Source organism: Photinus pyralis, unplaced genomic scaffold (assembly GCF_008802855.1).
Source record: "Photinus pyralis isolate 1611_PpyrPB1 unplaced genomic scaffold, Ppyr1.3 Ppyr1.4_LG1, whole genome shotgun sequence".
NCBI lineage: Eukaryota > Metazoa > Arthropoda > Insecta > Coleoptera > Lampyridae > Photinus > Photinus pyralis.
This window is the reverse complement of record NW_022170249.1, coordinates 47980111-47992847: the sequence shown is the minus strand read 5'-3', so window position 1 is coordinate 47992847 and position 12737 is coordinate 47980111. Positions and strand designations below refer to the sequence as shown.

At 35.0% G+C, this 12737-nt stretch overlaps 2 protein-coding genes and 1 long non-coding RNA gene across 3 annotated transcripts in view; 1 reads left to right on the top strand and 2 right to left on the bottom strand.

The window, feature by feature from the left end:
* LOC116162045 (KRAB-A domain-containing protein 2-like) overlaps positions 1-758 on the bottom strand; it is a 3384-nt gene extending 2626 nt beyond the window's left edge. Inside the window, exons 1-2 of the mRNA XM_031475569.1 lie at positions 620-758; positions 39-473 (exon numbers count right to left, since the gene is read on the bottom strand). Of these exons, the coding sequence (XP_031331429.1) occupies positions 39-473; positions 620-758 (574 nt within the window). The remainder of the gene's footprint in view (positions 1-38; positions 474-619) is intronic.
* A 191-nt stretch (positions 759-949) lies between these two features.
* LOC116159155 lies at positions 950-3152 on the top strand. The gene is made up of 5 exons (XM_031472089.1): positions 950-1464; positions 1519-1809; positions 1864-2071; positions 2123-2481; positions 2531-3152. Exons 1-5 carry the CDS (start codon positions 1360-1362, stop codon positions 3071-3073), a joined length of 1506 nt encoding a protein of 501 aa, XP_031327949.1. The 5' UTR covers positions 950-1359; the 3' UTR covers positions 3074-3152.
* Positions 3153-3720: 568 nt separating this feature from the next.
* Positions 3721-4375, bottom strand: LOC116159400. Its single transcript, XR_004142977.1, has 2 exons — positions 4186-4375; positions 3721-3939 (listed from the first exon to the last, which is right to left on the bottom strand). It is a non-coding gene; the product is annotated as an uncharacterized LOC116159400 (long non-coding RNA).
* Positions 4376-12737: the final 8362 nt, after the last annotated feature.

Genomic DNA, 12737 nt, shown 5'->3' with positions numbered 1-12737 from the left:
ATAATTAATATAAGAAATGCATTTGAAAAAAACCATACCTATAAGGTTTCTGAGATCACTTTTACTCCGGTCCACATCGGGTACTGGAATTGTTACGGTTGTTCCACATTCGAGTGGTGGATATTTGGAATCACTCTGAGACTTCATACGTTTTGCTTGTTGCTCTAGTCCCATGACGGCTATTTGTTGATTTTTTTTAATGTTTAGGTGAACATCATTTAGTATTGATGTTTCTTCGGTAGTTTGGACTTCGCTCTCTTCAATTTGGTCTATTTTGTCCGTTCCTTCATTTAGTAATATTTCCTCAGTAGTTTGGGTTTCTAGCTGCTCAATCAGATCTGATTTATCCGATTCTTCATAAAATAATATTTCTTCAGTAGTTTGAAGATCTTCCTCCTCAATCTGATCTGATTCTTCTGTTTGCACTAAAGTTTCATTTATCACTGAACCAGTTACTTCTTCTACATCTTCTTCTGTGTTCAAGCTTTCAATAACAGAAGTGGAAGAGCACTAGATGCTAGTCCTAATTTGGCTTTCCTTCCAAACAGTGCTTCAAACGGCGATTGCTTGATTCCAGAATGGAAGCTATTATTTTTTTGGTACTGGCAAAAACGCAAACCTTCGCTCCATTGAGTGGAATCGTTATCTATCATCCAAGCTCTTATCATTTCCTCCACGTCCCGATTGGCTCTTTCTACACTCCCTTGACTCTGGGAATGGCGCGGTTTGCCATGTACAATTTTTAATTGTGGCCACATGACGGTCAATTCGTCTATGACACAATTAACAAATTCTCGTCCATTATCTGACTGGAGTATTGACGGAGCACCAAAAATGCAAAAAATATCAATTAAATTGTAACTAACCTCAGCTGCTGTTTTTGTTTTTAAAGGACGTAAAATTACAAACTTGCTCAAATGATCTTGATAGTAGTGATGGGATTTTAAGGAAACTTGCCTACGGCGTATTTTAAAGGCAGGAATGCACGGTTTAAATGGAACTACGAATTGATGCGTATTTTTGATATAAACCTAATTTTATTTTGCCTAAAGTGCCTTTTTTGACTACTTAATGCCTAAATTTACATTTCGCGAAATTTTTGCTTATTTTGGGCAAATCATGACTTTTGTCGGCCTTTTTTGAGCGCGAAATATCGAAGGACGCGCCAATAACTGGTTGACTAATGAAATGACTAATGAATGAGGCAGCGAGAGGTTATTTTTAGGTGCGTTAACCGTTAGTCGGGTTTCGTTTCCGGTAGTTTCAGTTTTGTGTTCAAGTTTAGTTCTAAAATCACAACTTTGCGGAACGTGGTACACGTGATATTACTATCATCATTCATTATTGTGTATTAATAAAATGCCAAAAAACATCGAAACTTCAATACGTATTTGGCTTAAAGATAATCCCCATCTTAAGCTTCATGAGGGGGACAAAATATTTTGTCGTATATGCAATAAAATTGTAAGTATTGGTTTATGTACCCATATGTATCCCTTTAATATTATGCTTTTGTAGTTTTCATGTAAAAAAAAATTTCACATCATTCAACATGAAAACACCAATGCACATAAAAGATTCGTAGCCAAGGGAGCTGTAGTGCAACCACAAATATCAGAGTCGCTTACAAATGTACCTGCTAGGAGCACTTTTTTCATGGACTTGTGCACAGCAATGGTAGCCGCAAATATACCATGGTTTAAGTTAGATTGTCCCCCCTTTAGAAACTTTTTGGAAAAGTACACGGAAACAAAAATTCCTAATCGTACGACACTAAGCAAACTTTATTTACCGAAGTGCTACCAGAATGTAAGTACGATACAATAGTTTTGAATTTTCGTAAAATTTTTTAACATATTTTAGGCAATAAATATAATACAAGCAGATATAGGTCAACACGATATTTGGATTTGTGTCGACGAAACCACAGACCGAACGGGGCGTTTCATAGCAAACTTAATCGTAGGAAAGCTTTCAGAAGATAGTGCGGCTACGCCTTATCTTTTGTCTTCTAAAGTTTTAGAGCGAACAAACCATTGCACTGTAGCAAGATTTGTAAATGAAAGTCTAGGTACGTATATAAATCAACTTAGTTACAAAAGAATTAATAAAAGATTTATAGCAATACTTTGGCCAAATGCCATTCAGCATGCAAAAGTAAAAATTATGTATTCGGATGCCGCTCCCTACATGCTGAAAACTGCAACAAGTTTAAAGGTTTTTTATCCAAATTTAATCCACTTTACCTGTATAGCACATGGTTTAAATCTTGTTGCTGAGGTAATTCGCGAGCAATATCCAAATGTGAATGGTATAATATCGACTACCAAAAAAATTTTTCTAAAAGCTCCATTAAGAGTACAAATCTATAAAGAAATGCTTCCGAATACGCCTTTACCTCCTGAACCTGTTCTAACGAGGTGGGGAACCTGGTTAAATGCCGCTTTTTTCTATAATACACATTTTGAAAAAATCAAAGAGGTAAAACATGTATCTTCACACAATATTCATACTGACAAACTTTTTACAGGTTGTTGCTCGATTTGATTCTAATTCCGCTGCGTCAATAAAAAATGCCCAAAACTTTTTTAATTCGCCGGGAATTAAAAATGAGCTTACATATATACACACACACTTCAAAATCATACCCGAAACGATTAAGAAAATTGAAGCAAGAGGAATGCCATTGACGGAATCACTTGGATTAGTGGAAACAGTATCAGACTCCTTACGTTCTGCACCTGGTCGTGTAGCCAAAGTTGCATTTAATAAACTATCAAATTGTCTATTAAAAAACCCAAGCTATGAAACGCTATGGGCTATTAAAAAAATTTTTTGTGGCGATGAGGCAGAACTGCCATTCAACTTTGTTACAGATAACATCCAAGCTTTCAAATTTGCTCCTATCACTTCGTGTGAAGTGGAGCGCTCATTCTCTATGTATAAAAATATTTTAACGGATAAAAGACATAATCTTTCTGAGAAAAATGTTGAAATGTTAATCGTAGCTCATAGTTTAACAAAATTTGATAAAAATGATATTGATAACGATAAAGATAACGATTTTGAATAGTTGCTTGTACCTGATGTTGATGTAATAAAAGTAGGCCTATACTTTAGGCCATCATGCCTAAAACTTTTTTTTGTGCCTATTTCACTATTTTTGTGTGCCTTTTGCCTTGCCTATTTTTTAATTTTTCCTTGCCTACAAATCCCATTCCTATTAATTAGTTACAACATATCCTAAGTGCAGATTGATTAAAGAAAAATAAATATTCACTAATGCGAAAATAATGAAAAATTGAATTTTTGCGACTTTTGAATAATGGTCCTAAATATGGGCTACCCCGAAAAATGCGTAATAAATGTGTGAAAAAAAGAGATTTTTATTTTTTTTTTATTTAGGAAAACATTACTTACAAAAATCACAAACATACTCGTCTGTTTCGGCCCCAGCGCACTCGTTATGGGCCCACAAATTGCACATGAGGCACTTGATCCATATCTCACCCTGGTTATCATCTGCAAAAGGTGCTTCGCAAAACATACAGGTCACGTCAGCTGCGTCTTGTGGAGACTGGGTATTAGGAAACTCATTGTAATCACTATCATCATCTGCAGGCACATATTCCTCCTCTTCCTCGGTACTAGAATCAGATTCCTTCTTTTTGTTCTTTGTGGCTTTTGTAACTTGCTTATGTTTTCCTTTTTTTATTCCTTTTCCTTTTCTGTTTTCTTTGTCTTCTTCTGTACCTTTTTGTTTCCCTTTGACTTTGTTGAGCGACTGGATCAATTCATTTTTGTACGGTGAAGCGGTTATTACTGAACACTTTTAGCGTACCCATTTCATGCTGCCTGACAGCTATTATCGCACGTTCCATATCTTTTTCATCCCATTGTTTTCTTTTTTTCGCTTCTTTCAGCTCTTGTCTTGACATCCTGAAGTAATTCAAGTGCATTTTACATGTATCTAAATATGGGCCACTAGCCCATAATCAAAACCGAAGCATAGCCCATATTGCAAACATGCTCGCGCTACACAACAAACGAGGTTATTTTTAAAAGTTGTCAATTTGAAGAAAACTAATTAGCATACATCAAAGGCTGATTATAGGGCTTCAATGTGACGCAGACGTTTTTTTGACATTATTGTTTATTTTCAAGTACTAGAATTTATAAACTTACCCGAAAAAGTTTTGACACTCACAGTAACTGACAAACATTTATTATAAAGTGTGAAACATCTACCACTGTGGCGCCATCGCTACGGTGACAATTTTACTTCACCAATTACCGTTTGCAATAGTCAGATGAAGAAATCTGCATCGAATAGCTGAGAAACTTATCTAGCCCATATTACAAGACCAGCCCATATTTGCACCCTTTCCTCTATTATACTTAGTTATATATAGTATTATTGTATAGTATGTATATGATATATCTACAGTAGGAGTTAGTACTTAGTAGTAGTAGTAGTACAACTAGTATAACTACTCGAAAGAGATACCAAATTAACAAACTAATAAAAAAAAATAACTACCTACTATTTAGCTATTTTGGTACAATTTTTTGTTTATGGCCAAAAAAATTAATTGTTCTGCATATTTAGATGTTAAAGAAGCGCGAATATCTGAAATTACGTTGCCACCACAACTAAACACACGTTCAGATGCTGTACTTGTTCCTTGGGCTGCTAATATTTTTCTGCTAAACTCCGCTAAAATGGGTAATGGGTTTCGTGCAATTACCACCATGCAAGAGGATTCTCTGAAAAGTGAATTGTTCCCATTGCCTCATATTTATTGCACTGAATTTTCTGTACTTGTATTATCCACTGACAACAGAGCAGCTATACCACTTAATTTTTCTTTTCTTTTTTGTTCAGGTAATCCTTCACCAATAAAAATTTTGTTTTTTAAGTGATTTAATGTTTGTTCCAAGTTCACCTTAACTTTTTTGACATCATCAGAAGACAAACAGTCAGTTTTGAATCTAGGATCTAAGTAACAACAAGTTTTCAAAAAAATATTCACATCATCATTATCGTATTTGGAATTTATATAATTTAAAACTGTTGTTTCAATTTCTAATGCAATAGCTCGTTTTTGTTCAACTTCTGCACAATAAGTTTCTTCTGCATCATCAACTGTTGGAAAAAGATCCTGCGACTGCGAGTTGATATTTTGATTGGTGATTCTGTTAGAATTTAACTTGCTTAACAATGGTATGAGTACACTTGCAGTTACATAAGTTTCTCTTGCCATGTGGTTGAAAAACTCTTCAAATTTATTTATTAATGTTTCAGTCAAAACTTCAAACATGTCCAAGTCATTAATATCTATGTTTAAATTCCGGTACTTGGTCTTGCTGCTTTCGGCGAATAAAGTATTTATGGCTTGATAATTTGTATGTACCGATTTAATTAAATGAAACAACGATCACCAACGTGTGGGCGATGCAGACGGTATTTTGATAACTGCTAATTGCAGTCGACGTTGAATTTTTTGAAGATTAGCTGTTAACACAAGCTGTGATTGATTGCATTTTGTATTAATTTTGCTTTTGAAATAATAGTTTTTAATTGGGCCAATGCAAATACCTTAGTCACAGCATTGTTCACTACGTGCTCAAAACAACATAATCGATTCCATTTCAATAATGTCATTGCAGAATTTATATTTACGCCATTGTCAGTAGTACACACTGAAATATTTTCAGGTTTACTACCCCAAATTTCTGTTGAATGATAAAAATATTTTGTTAAATTTTCAACTGTGTGACTGTCACTAAGTCCTACAATCAAGGGTCATGCTTTCAAAAATCCAATCGTCATTAATTATATGCGCTATAGTCCGTTGTTGGGGAAACATATCTGTTTTGAATTTTTTTTCAATAATAGCACGAGTTTTATCATACAAAGCTGGAATTTGTGAATTAATTTCCGAATTATCCGATGATGATGGCGGAGGTAAACATGAATAACTCAGTTGAGCGTATACACATAATTTCTTATTTCATAGCTGAAATGGATATAGAAGATCACACCGCAACACAAGAAGTCGACCTGATAGTCCTGAGGATAATATACCCCTTGCGCAGTTATTTGGACTCCCAGAAGCACAAAAACTTTATTCATCGGAAAAACAAACAAATATAACCTGGAAGAAAACTAGAACAACTAGAAATATACAAGATAACGTTTTTTTGGGGGAGTGCAATCTTCCAGAGTACATTTTGAAATTGAAGGGTATGATTTTTTTAAATTTTTCATTACCGACCAGTTTATTTCTCAAATAGTGGAACAAACGTGCCTTTATAGTGTCCAAACACGTCCTAATAAACCCCTCTCAACTAACTCCAATGAAATGGAACAGTTCTTAGGAGTTATCATCTGGATGTCCCTAATTAGACAACCATCTGTCCAGAGATACTGGGCTCCTCGCACCAGAATTCCACAAGTTGCTGACATGGCGTTAAATCGGTTTGAAGAATTAAAGCGTTTCCTTCATTTTGCAAACAATAGTACCTCTTCAAAAAATACCGATAAAATTATGCCGGTTCTAAATCAAATAAAGAACGTTTGCCAAACAATTCCTTTAGAAGAACATGTTTCTTGCGATGAACAAATCATTCCGTTTAAAGGCAGAATATCGTTAAAATCATATAATCCTAAAAAGCCCCACAAATGGGGTTACGTTACGACTTATTTGTAAATTAAAAATAAATTATTACTCTTGGAGAGTGATTCTACATACAGCACTGGAATTAGACAAATGATAATCTATTATTACTAACCTTTAATATTTTTTGTTTTGCGGGAAATTCAAACTGTCATCAGTTCTAATGAATCACCCGGTACTTTGGACTGCGTCCACATGTCCACTCCACGTTCTCACATTATCTCTATGACAACCAAATTCAGGGAGAGGAGGGGCGATTTCGCTATTCTTAACGAGTAATGGCGTGGAACTATTAACAGCGCCGTGTTGCAAAGTTTGATGAACATTGTATTGGCAACAGTGGTAGCTATAGCTTACTGATGCACAACTTTTAGTGCCATTTGTATAATTTCAGCAGAGAGGTTGCAGTTCTGCCGTGACGATGTCGTCCTTGTTACCCATGATGGCGAAGTTGAATTGGTGATCCTATTAATCGGCGATCGTCAGCACAAACACGAATCACTATCCCACTTTTGAAAACTGGGTGGAGGGTAAATTCCATAAATAATAACTGAAGAATTCTATGGTTTTCTAGTGTTAAAATCAAACTCAAACTTACAATATGAACAAAGCGTGATTGTAAAAAAATGGAACAAAATCATGAAAAAACCCGCCAATATCGATTATAATGTGAGGCTGCCAACGTATATCATCACTACAATATATAATAAAACGAAATCATAAGTTTAGCTTTCCTTGGAGGGGATTCTTCAAATGTCGCTGCCACTAGAGACTAATTTCAATGATAGGTGTTCAGATTATCGCCAGATATTTTACTGAAATATACTATTTACTATTTCTAACGTAATCATTCAATTAGTTCTCTCGACTAATTATCTACATACACTGACTGAAATGTAATTAACAAAGACGCAACAGTGTGCAAGGTGAGAAATATATTACTTAGATGTTCCTGAAATGTCAACAAATCTGGTGTTATTACATTGATGACATTAATGTATTTTAGAATAGTCGCTCTGCATGTAAATTACTTACGAAGTTGAGGGTATAAGTGAGACACAGTTGACGACTAAACATAAATTCAATTATGTAAAACGATAGGAATTAAAATAGTGTTGATCCAATTAGAAATATAATCTGTATTAGATGACGTCCTATTATAATTTCCGCCCAGACGTTCAAATTGAAACTTATCACCTTTCCTGATGTGAGGATTTTCATATACAGAAGCGCGCAAATCGTGAAAGCGAATTATTGAAAGCTCAATAGAATGGAAACCACGAAATTTTCTTTTTATCAGCCTTGTGTTTTTAAAGTCACCCAACCGAAAGAATTACAATCACCTTCCTGATCATTTATGTAACGTTTTGACCTCGAGTTTATTTAATTTGGACAGCACTCTGCCCATGTAGATGGAAAAATAAAGTTGCGACTTCGTTCCTCAATTACTTAACTATCCACACGGAATCTTTATTTATGCCACCCGGTTCAAACGTGGTGTTTGCTTAGTATCAAAGAACCCAAATAGAGCTTTACCAACCTAACAAGATTTTTTGTGATAATCTTTTAAAATATTCACTTGATTGAATTTTGTTGTCGATCAATAGCATTACAATATTAATAGCGTTTAATAGAAAAGCTGTTTACAGAAATATAAAATGTAAATCAAAAAGGTATCAATCATATCGTGTGGATTGTTTATATTACATAATTTATGTTTATTGATTAATTTATTTCGAAAAGGATTACAGTCCGAGTAAATTTGGGCTGATTTCTTGGAACGTTGGAACTATGTACTTAAAGCCTGTTCTATACCGAGTGTCTTGCAGATTATGAACATTCTTTTTGCAACTTTAGAAGTATAAAGATCAAGTGACTTTAAAAGCTCAGTTCGTAGGATAAGGAAGCTGAATGCACAACAAACTCGAGGATTTTTGTATAATGTAACATTGACAGGACGATAACATTTCTATGTTAAGAAAAAATTGAGTTGTTCAACCATATTAATCAGGTTGATACTTCTGGCGTAATTGGACAACTCGCACCGACCGACTGCCGCGTCTATATCGCCGCCGTACCAACTCGCCGCAAATGCAAAGGGCATCTCAAAATTGTGTGCCGTCCTTGCCGGATATGAATCGGCGGACAAAAACAAATTCATCTTTCATATTATCGCCGGCATTTAAGTCTAATAATAAATTAAACAAACATAGCAAACGAGCTCCTGGGTATGGATATAGCATGTGCAAAACCAAATTTTAAACCTGATGTTAGTTTTACTTTTATTTATGTCTTACTAACCTATCATAGCACATTTTATATCTGTGATACGCGGGCATAAAGTACCACTTTATGCCCTAGGGCATTAAGTATCACCATAGTAACTCATTTATACTTAATGACAAAACAAACAAATATTTGCAGGTCATTGAAAATTAGAAACGTCAATTATTAATTGTCAATACCTACTAAATCACAAGATTGATCTTATTTCGTATAGTTTCTGGAACTTCTTCCTCATTCACGATGAATTGAATTATTTAAAATTACGTTTGACGTTTGGATGGTTTCAATCACATTATCAAAAACGAACCACGCATACTCGATCAAACATAATGAATTATTTTGTAAACGAATTTTGACGAAGAAAACTATTTGTAAAACATAAAATTGTGTATGTACCACGGGCATAAACGGATGTTTATACTCTCGGGCGACTAAAAATCTCTCGGGCCATAGGCCCTCGAGCTTTTTAACTCGTCGCCCTCGAGAATATAAACATCACTATTATGCCCTTAATACATAAATAACTATTAAAGTGTATATGTATGAGATTTCATTTTAATGCCTCCATAAATAAGAAAGTTGGCACTGCGCATGCCCAAAACCAAATTTTGAAACTGGTGTTTAATTTTCTTTTATTCCAAGTGGCTATGTATCAAATTTCATTTAAATCCCTCCATAAATAACGAAGTTGGCACTGCGCCTGCGCAAAACCAAATTTTGAAACTGGTGTTAAATTTTCTTTTATTCCAAGTGGCTATGTATCAAATTTCATTTAAATACCTTCATAAATAAGAAAGTTTGCAATGCGGTCTGTAAATGGTCAAGATGCGCAAAGGGCACTGTGAATGCTGAGCGATTAGGCTCAACTTTTGGAATTGTGTTTTATATGGCTAAAGCTATGCGCATATTGAATTTCATGCAATTCGGTTCATAACTAACGGAAATGTCAAAAGGGCCTACTTTATTTTTTGGGCTACATTGCCAATTCACGAACTCCGATCTACAAATTTGATAAAGCATCCACCTGCAAAACTTCATCGTAATCCGGCCATTCGTTTATGAGTTATTGTGCTAACGGACGGATGAACGGACGGACACCATAAAATTATAAACTCGCTAGGAGCTCTTTAATAATGAAGCCTTTCTTCTTTGCAACTGATGAGACTGGGGTACATTAATGGGTATATTAATTAATGATAATTATTCCCCTGTACGATGTACCACATCTTTTTAAAGGGCTGCGGAATAATTTATTAAATAAAGATGTGCATTTCAATATGAATGGAGTAGACCAAGTAGCAACTTGGAAACATATTGAACAGCTATATTTTTGGATACCTATGATGATACGCGTATGTTAATTAAATTAACAGATAATCAAGTGATACCCAATAAAATGAAGATGTCAAGCATGACTCAAATATTCAGTTATGCCGTTGGATCTCATTTACAACGTTTCGCCAGTTGGGGTAAGTACTGAAAGTATAATTGCAAACAGAATTTTAATATAATTTTTGCAGATACCAATACTGAATACAGTTTACCACCTGCAGCTAAGCAAACTGGCGCATTTGTATTATTTGTGGATGCATTGTTTGATAGTCTAAATGGCAACAACAAACTCGCTCATGTGAGTAAACCTTTAAAAGCAGCATTAACAAAAACTTTTCCCCATGAGGCATTTTGGACAACAGCGATTCATGTTTTGGGAACTATCAAGTTCTTGGATTCATCAAAATGAAAATTAGTGCATGTGCTGTCGATAAAAAATTTAGTTTATACTATTAAAGGATTTGTACATTAATAAAAAACTTAAATAATGTGCCAGACATTTTACATGTGAGAAAAACTCCGATTGCCAAAGCAACATTAGCATATCTGGCTTGATATATTGGAAAAAAAGTGTGTAATAAAACAAATAAATGTAATCTATGTAAAATTTTGCAACCAGTCTATTTAGACCTGGCAGCTATTTATATTTTATTGTAGGGCAAGCTTGCTCATATTTATTTTATTTAATACCAAGGCATTGCCATAAGTTCATGCTACATAAAATTATAGCAAAAAAAATAGCAGAATTATTAAATTTTAATGTTGTTAATGTGAAAAACATACCCAACTAGACTCATTAGTGCTTAATTTAATTGCTAAGACAGTATTACATTTTTGGTGTAAACAAATTAATCGATTTTCAACGGTTCAGATCAACAGTTTTCCAAGTTAGTGACAACCAGAACTGATTTAAGTGCTATTGATCAAGTGAAACTTGAAGCATTAAAAAAATATAAAAGTAAATGCAAATTACACCATACATACAAAAAGAGGTGTGAGTAACCTTAGTGATTATAATATTTGTTAGTTTCGCATTACGCCGCTTGAGGGCTTTTTTCGACATTCCGACAGAAATGGTTAATTTTCTCAAAAAAATTCATGCAAAAGTAGCTAAATGATGCCTAAACAAGCTCGTGAAAACAGCAATCTGGATATCCTGAGATATTGAGGAAATTAACCATTTCTGTCGGAATGTCGAAAAAAGCCCTCAAGCGGTGATATGTGAAACTAACAAAACTTCAAATAGTATAATATTTGTAGCTGAAGAATAGCTCTTTTGAACTAACCCGAGTTTGTTTAAATCGGCTCAGCCGTTTCGAAGATACAGGGTGTTCTTTGCTGAAACCTTTGAATACCCCCCACCACTTCATTTTTAGAGATATAGGAAAAAATGCCAAACAAAAATTGTTCAGATTATCGTCAACTTCAAAGACCGGACATTTTTTGTTAGGTTAATATAGCGGAATTCACAGAAACATCACTTTTAGATTCCAGATTGCAGTTACGCCCCCTAGCGGTCATTTCAGAATCTTAAAAATATTTTATAGGTTTTGCTCGTGGCCGTTTTAGTAATAAATTTTTTTACCGCAAGCCTCCACGATGGATAGATTCTCAGATACAGGCACCTCGCATTCTTAGTTGGCCACCCTGTACAACCATCACTGTAGATAATTATTGGCAATTTTTTCTGCAAACAATGTTCTTTCAAATATTCTATAATGCAAGATGCAAAACTAGAAGCTGTTAAATCAGCCTGTGTCTCATTCCACCAATATTTAGTACACTGATGTGATGCAAGATTATATACCGCAAAATTGTGAGAGCACAGCTTTGTCTTGTAATAGAAGGCACACAGACACATTAAGGCGCGTCCAGACTTGAGCACGCACGCGAATGAGGCAGCCCGAGGACGCATGAGCACGTGAGTGTGGACGCCGAATTGAGGCGAGGCACATGCCTCAAGATCGTCCTCGACCCGATCCATCGTCGGTCGGTACATCAAAGAGATTCGTCCTCGGTGCGTGCGCGGTACGTGCTCAATGTGGACAAATAATCGCGAGCAGTGCAAGCACTTCAGTTGCATCGGTGTAAAGTTCAAATACGCAAGATCGTCAGCCGTTGCACTGCCCGAGGACGACTGGAACAGTTTCAAACATGTGGCTCGCTTTGCCTCGTTCGTTTGCTATTTTGCATCTCCCAAATGCACCTCGAGGCATATTTTTATAGACTAATGATAGGTACAGCCAATGACTATGAGAGTGTTTCTTTTTTAAATTTTTTCTCTAATTATAAGATATCTTATAGTGTTAAGATAATAAGATAATATTATAATTAGACAAAAAATTTAAAAACCAAACACCGTTAAGTCCTTAGTAGTACCTATCATCAATCTGTAAAAAAATCAGCTTCATTCATCCAACGGTAACCTAGTTATATCCG

What these genes read in the sequence shown, in the direction of transcription:
- LOC116159155 (XM_031472089.1), top strand. Translation starts at nt 1,360, where the DNA reads ATGCCAAAAAACATCGAAACTTCAATACGTATTTGGCTTAAAGATAAT. An exon ending in GTCGTATATGCAATAAAATT is followed by an intron (nt 1,465 to 1,518) that starts GTAAGTATTGGT and finishes ATGCTTTTGTAG; the next exon opens with TTTTCATGTAAAAAAAAATT. An exon ending in ATTTTGAAAAAATCAAAGAG is followed by an intron (nt 2,482 to 2,530) that starts GTAAAACATGTA and finishes AACTTTTTACAG; the next exon opens with GTTGTTGCTCGATTTGATTC.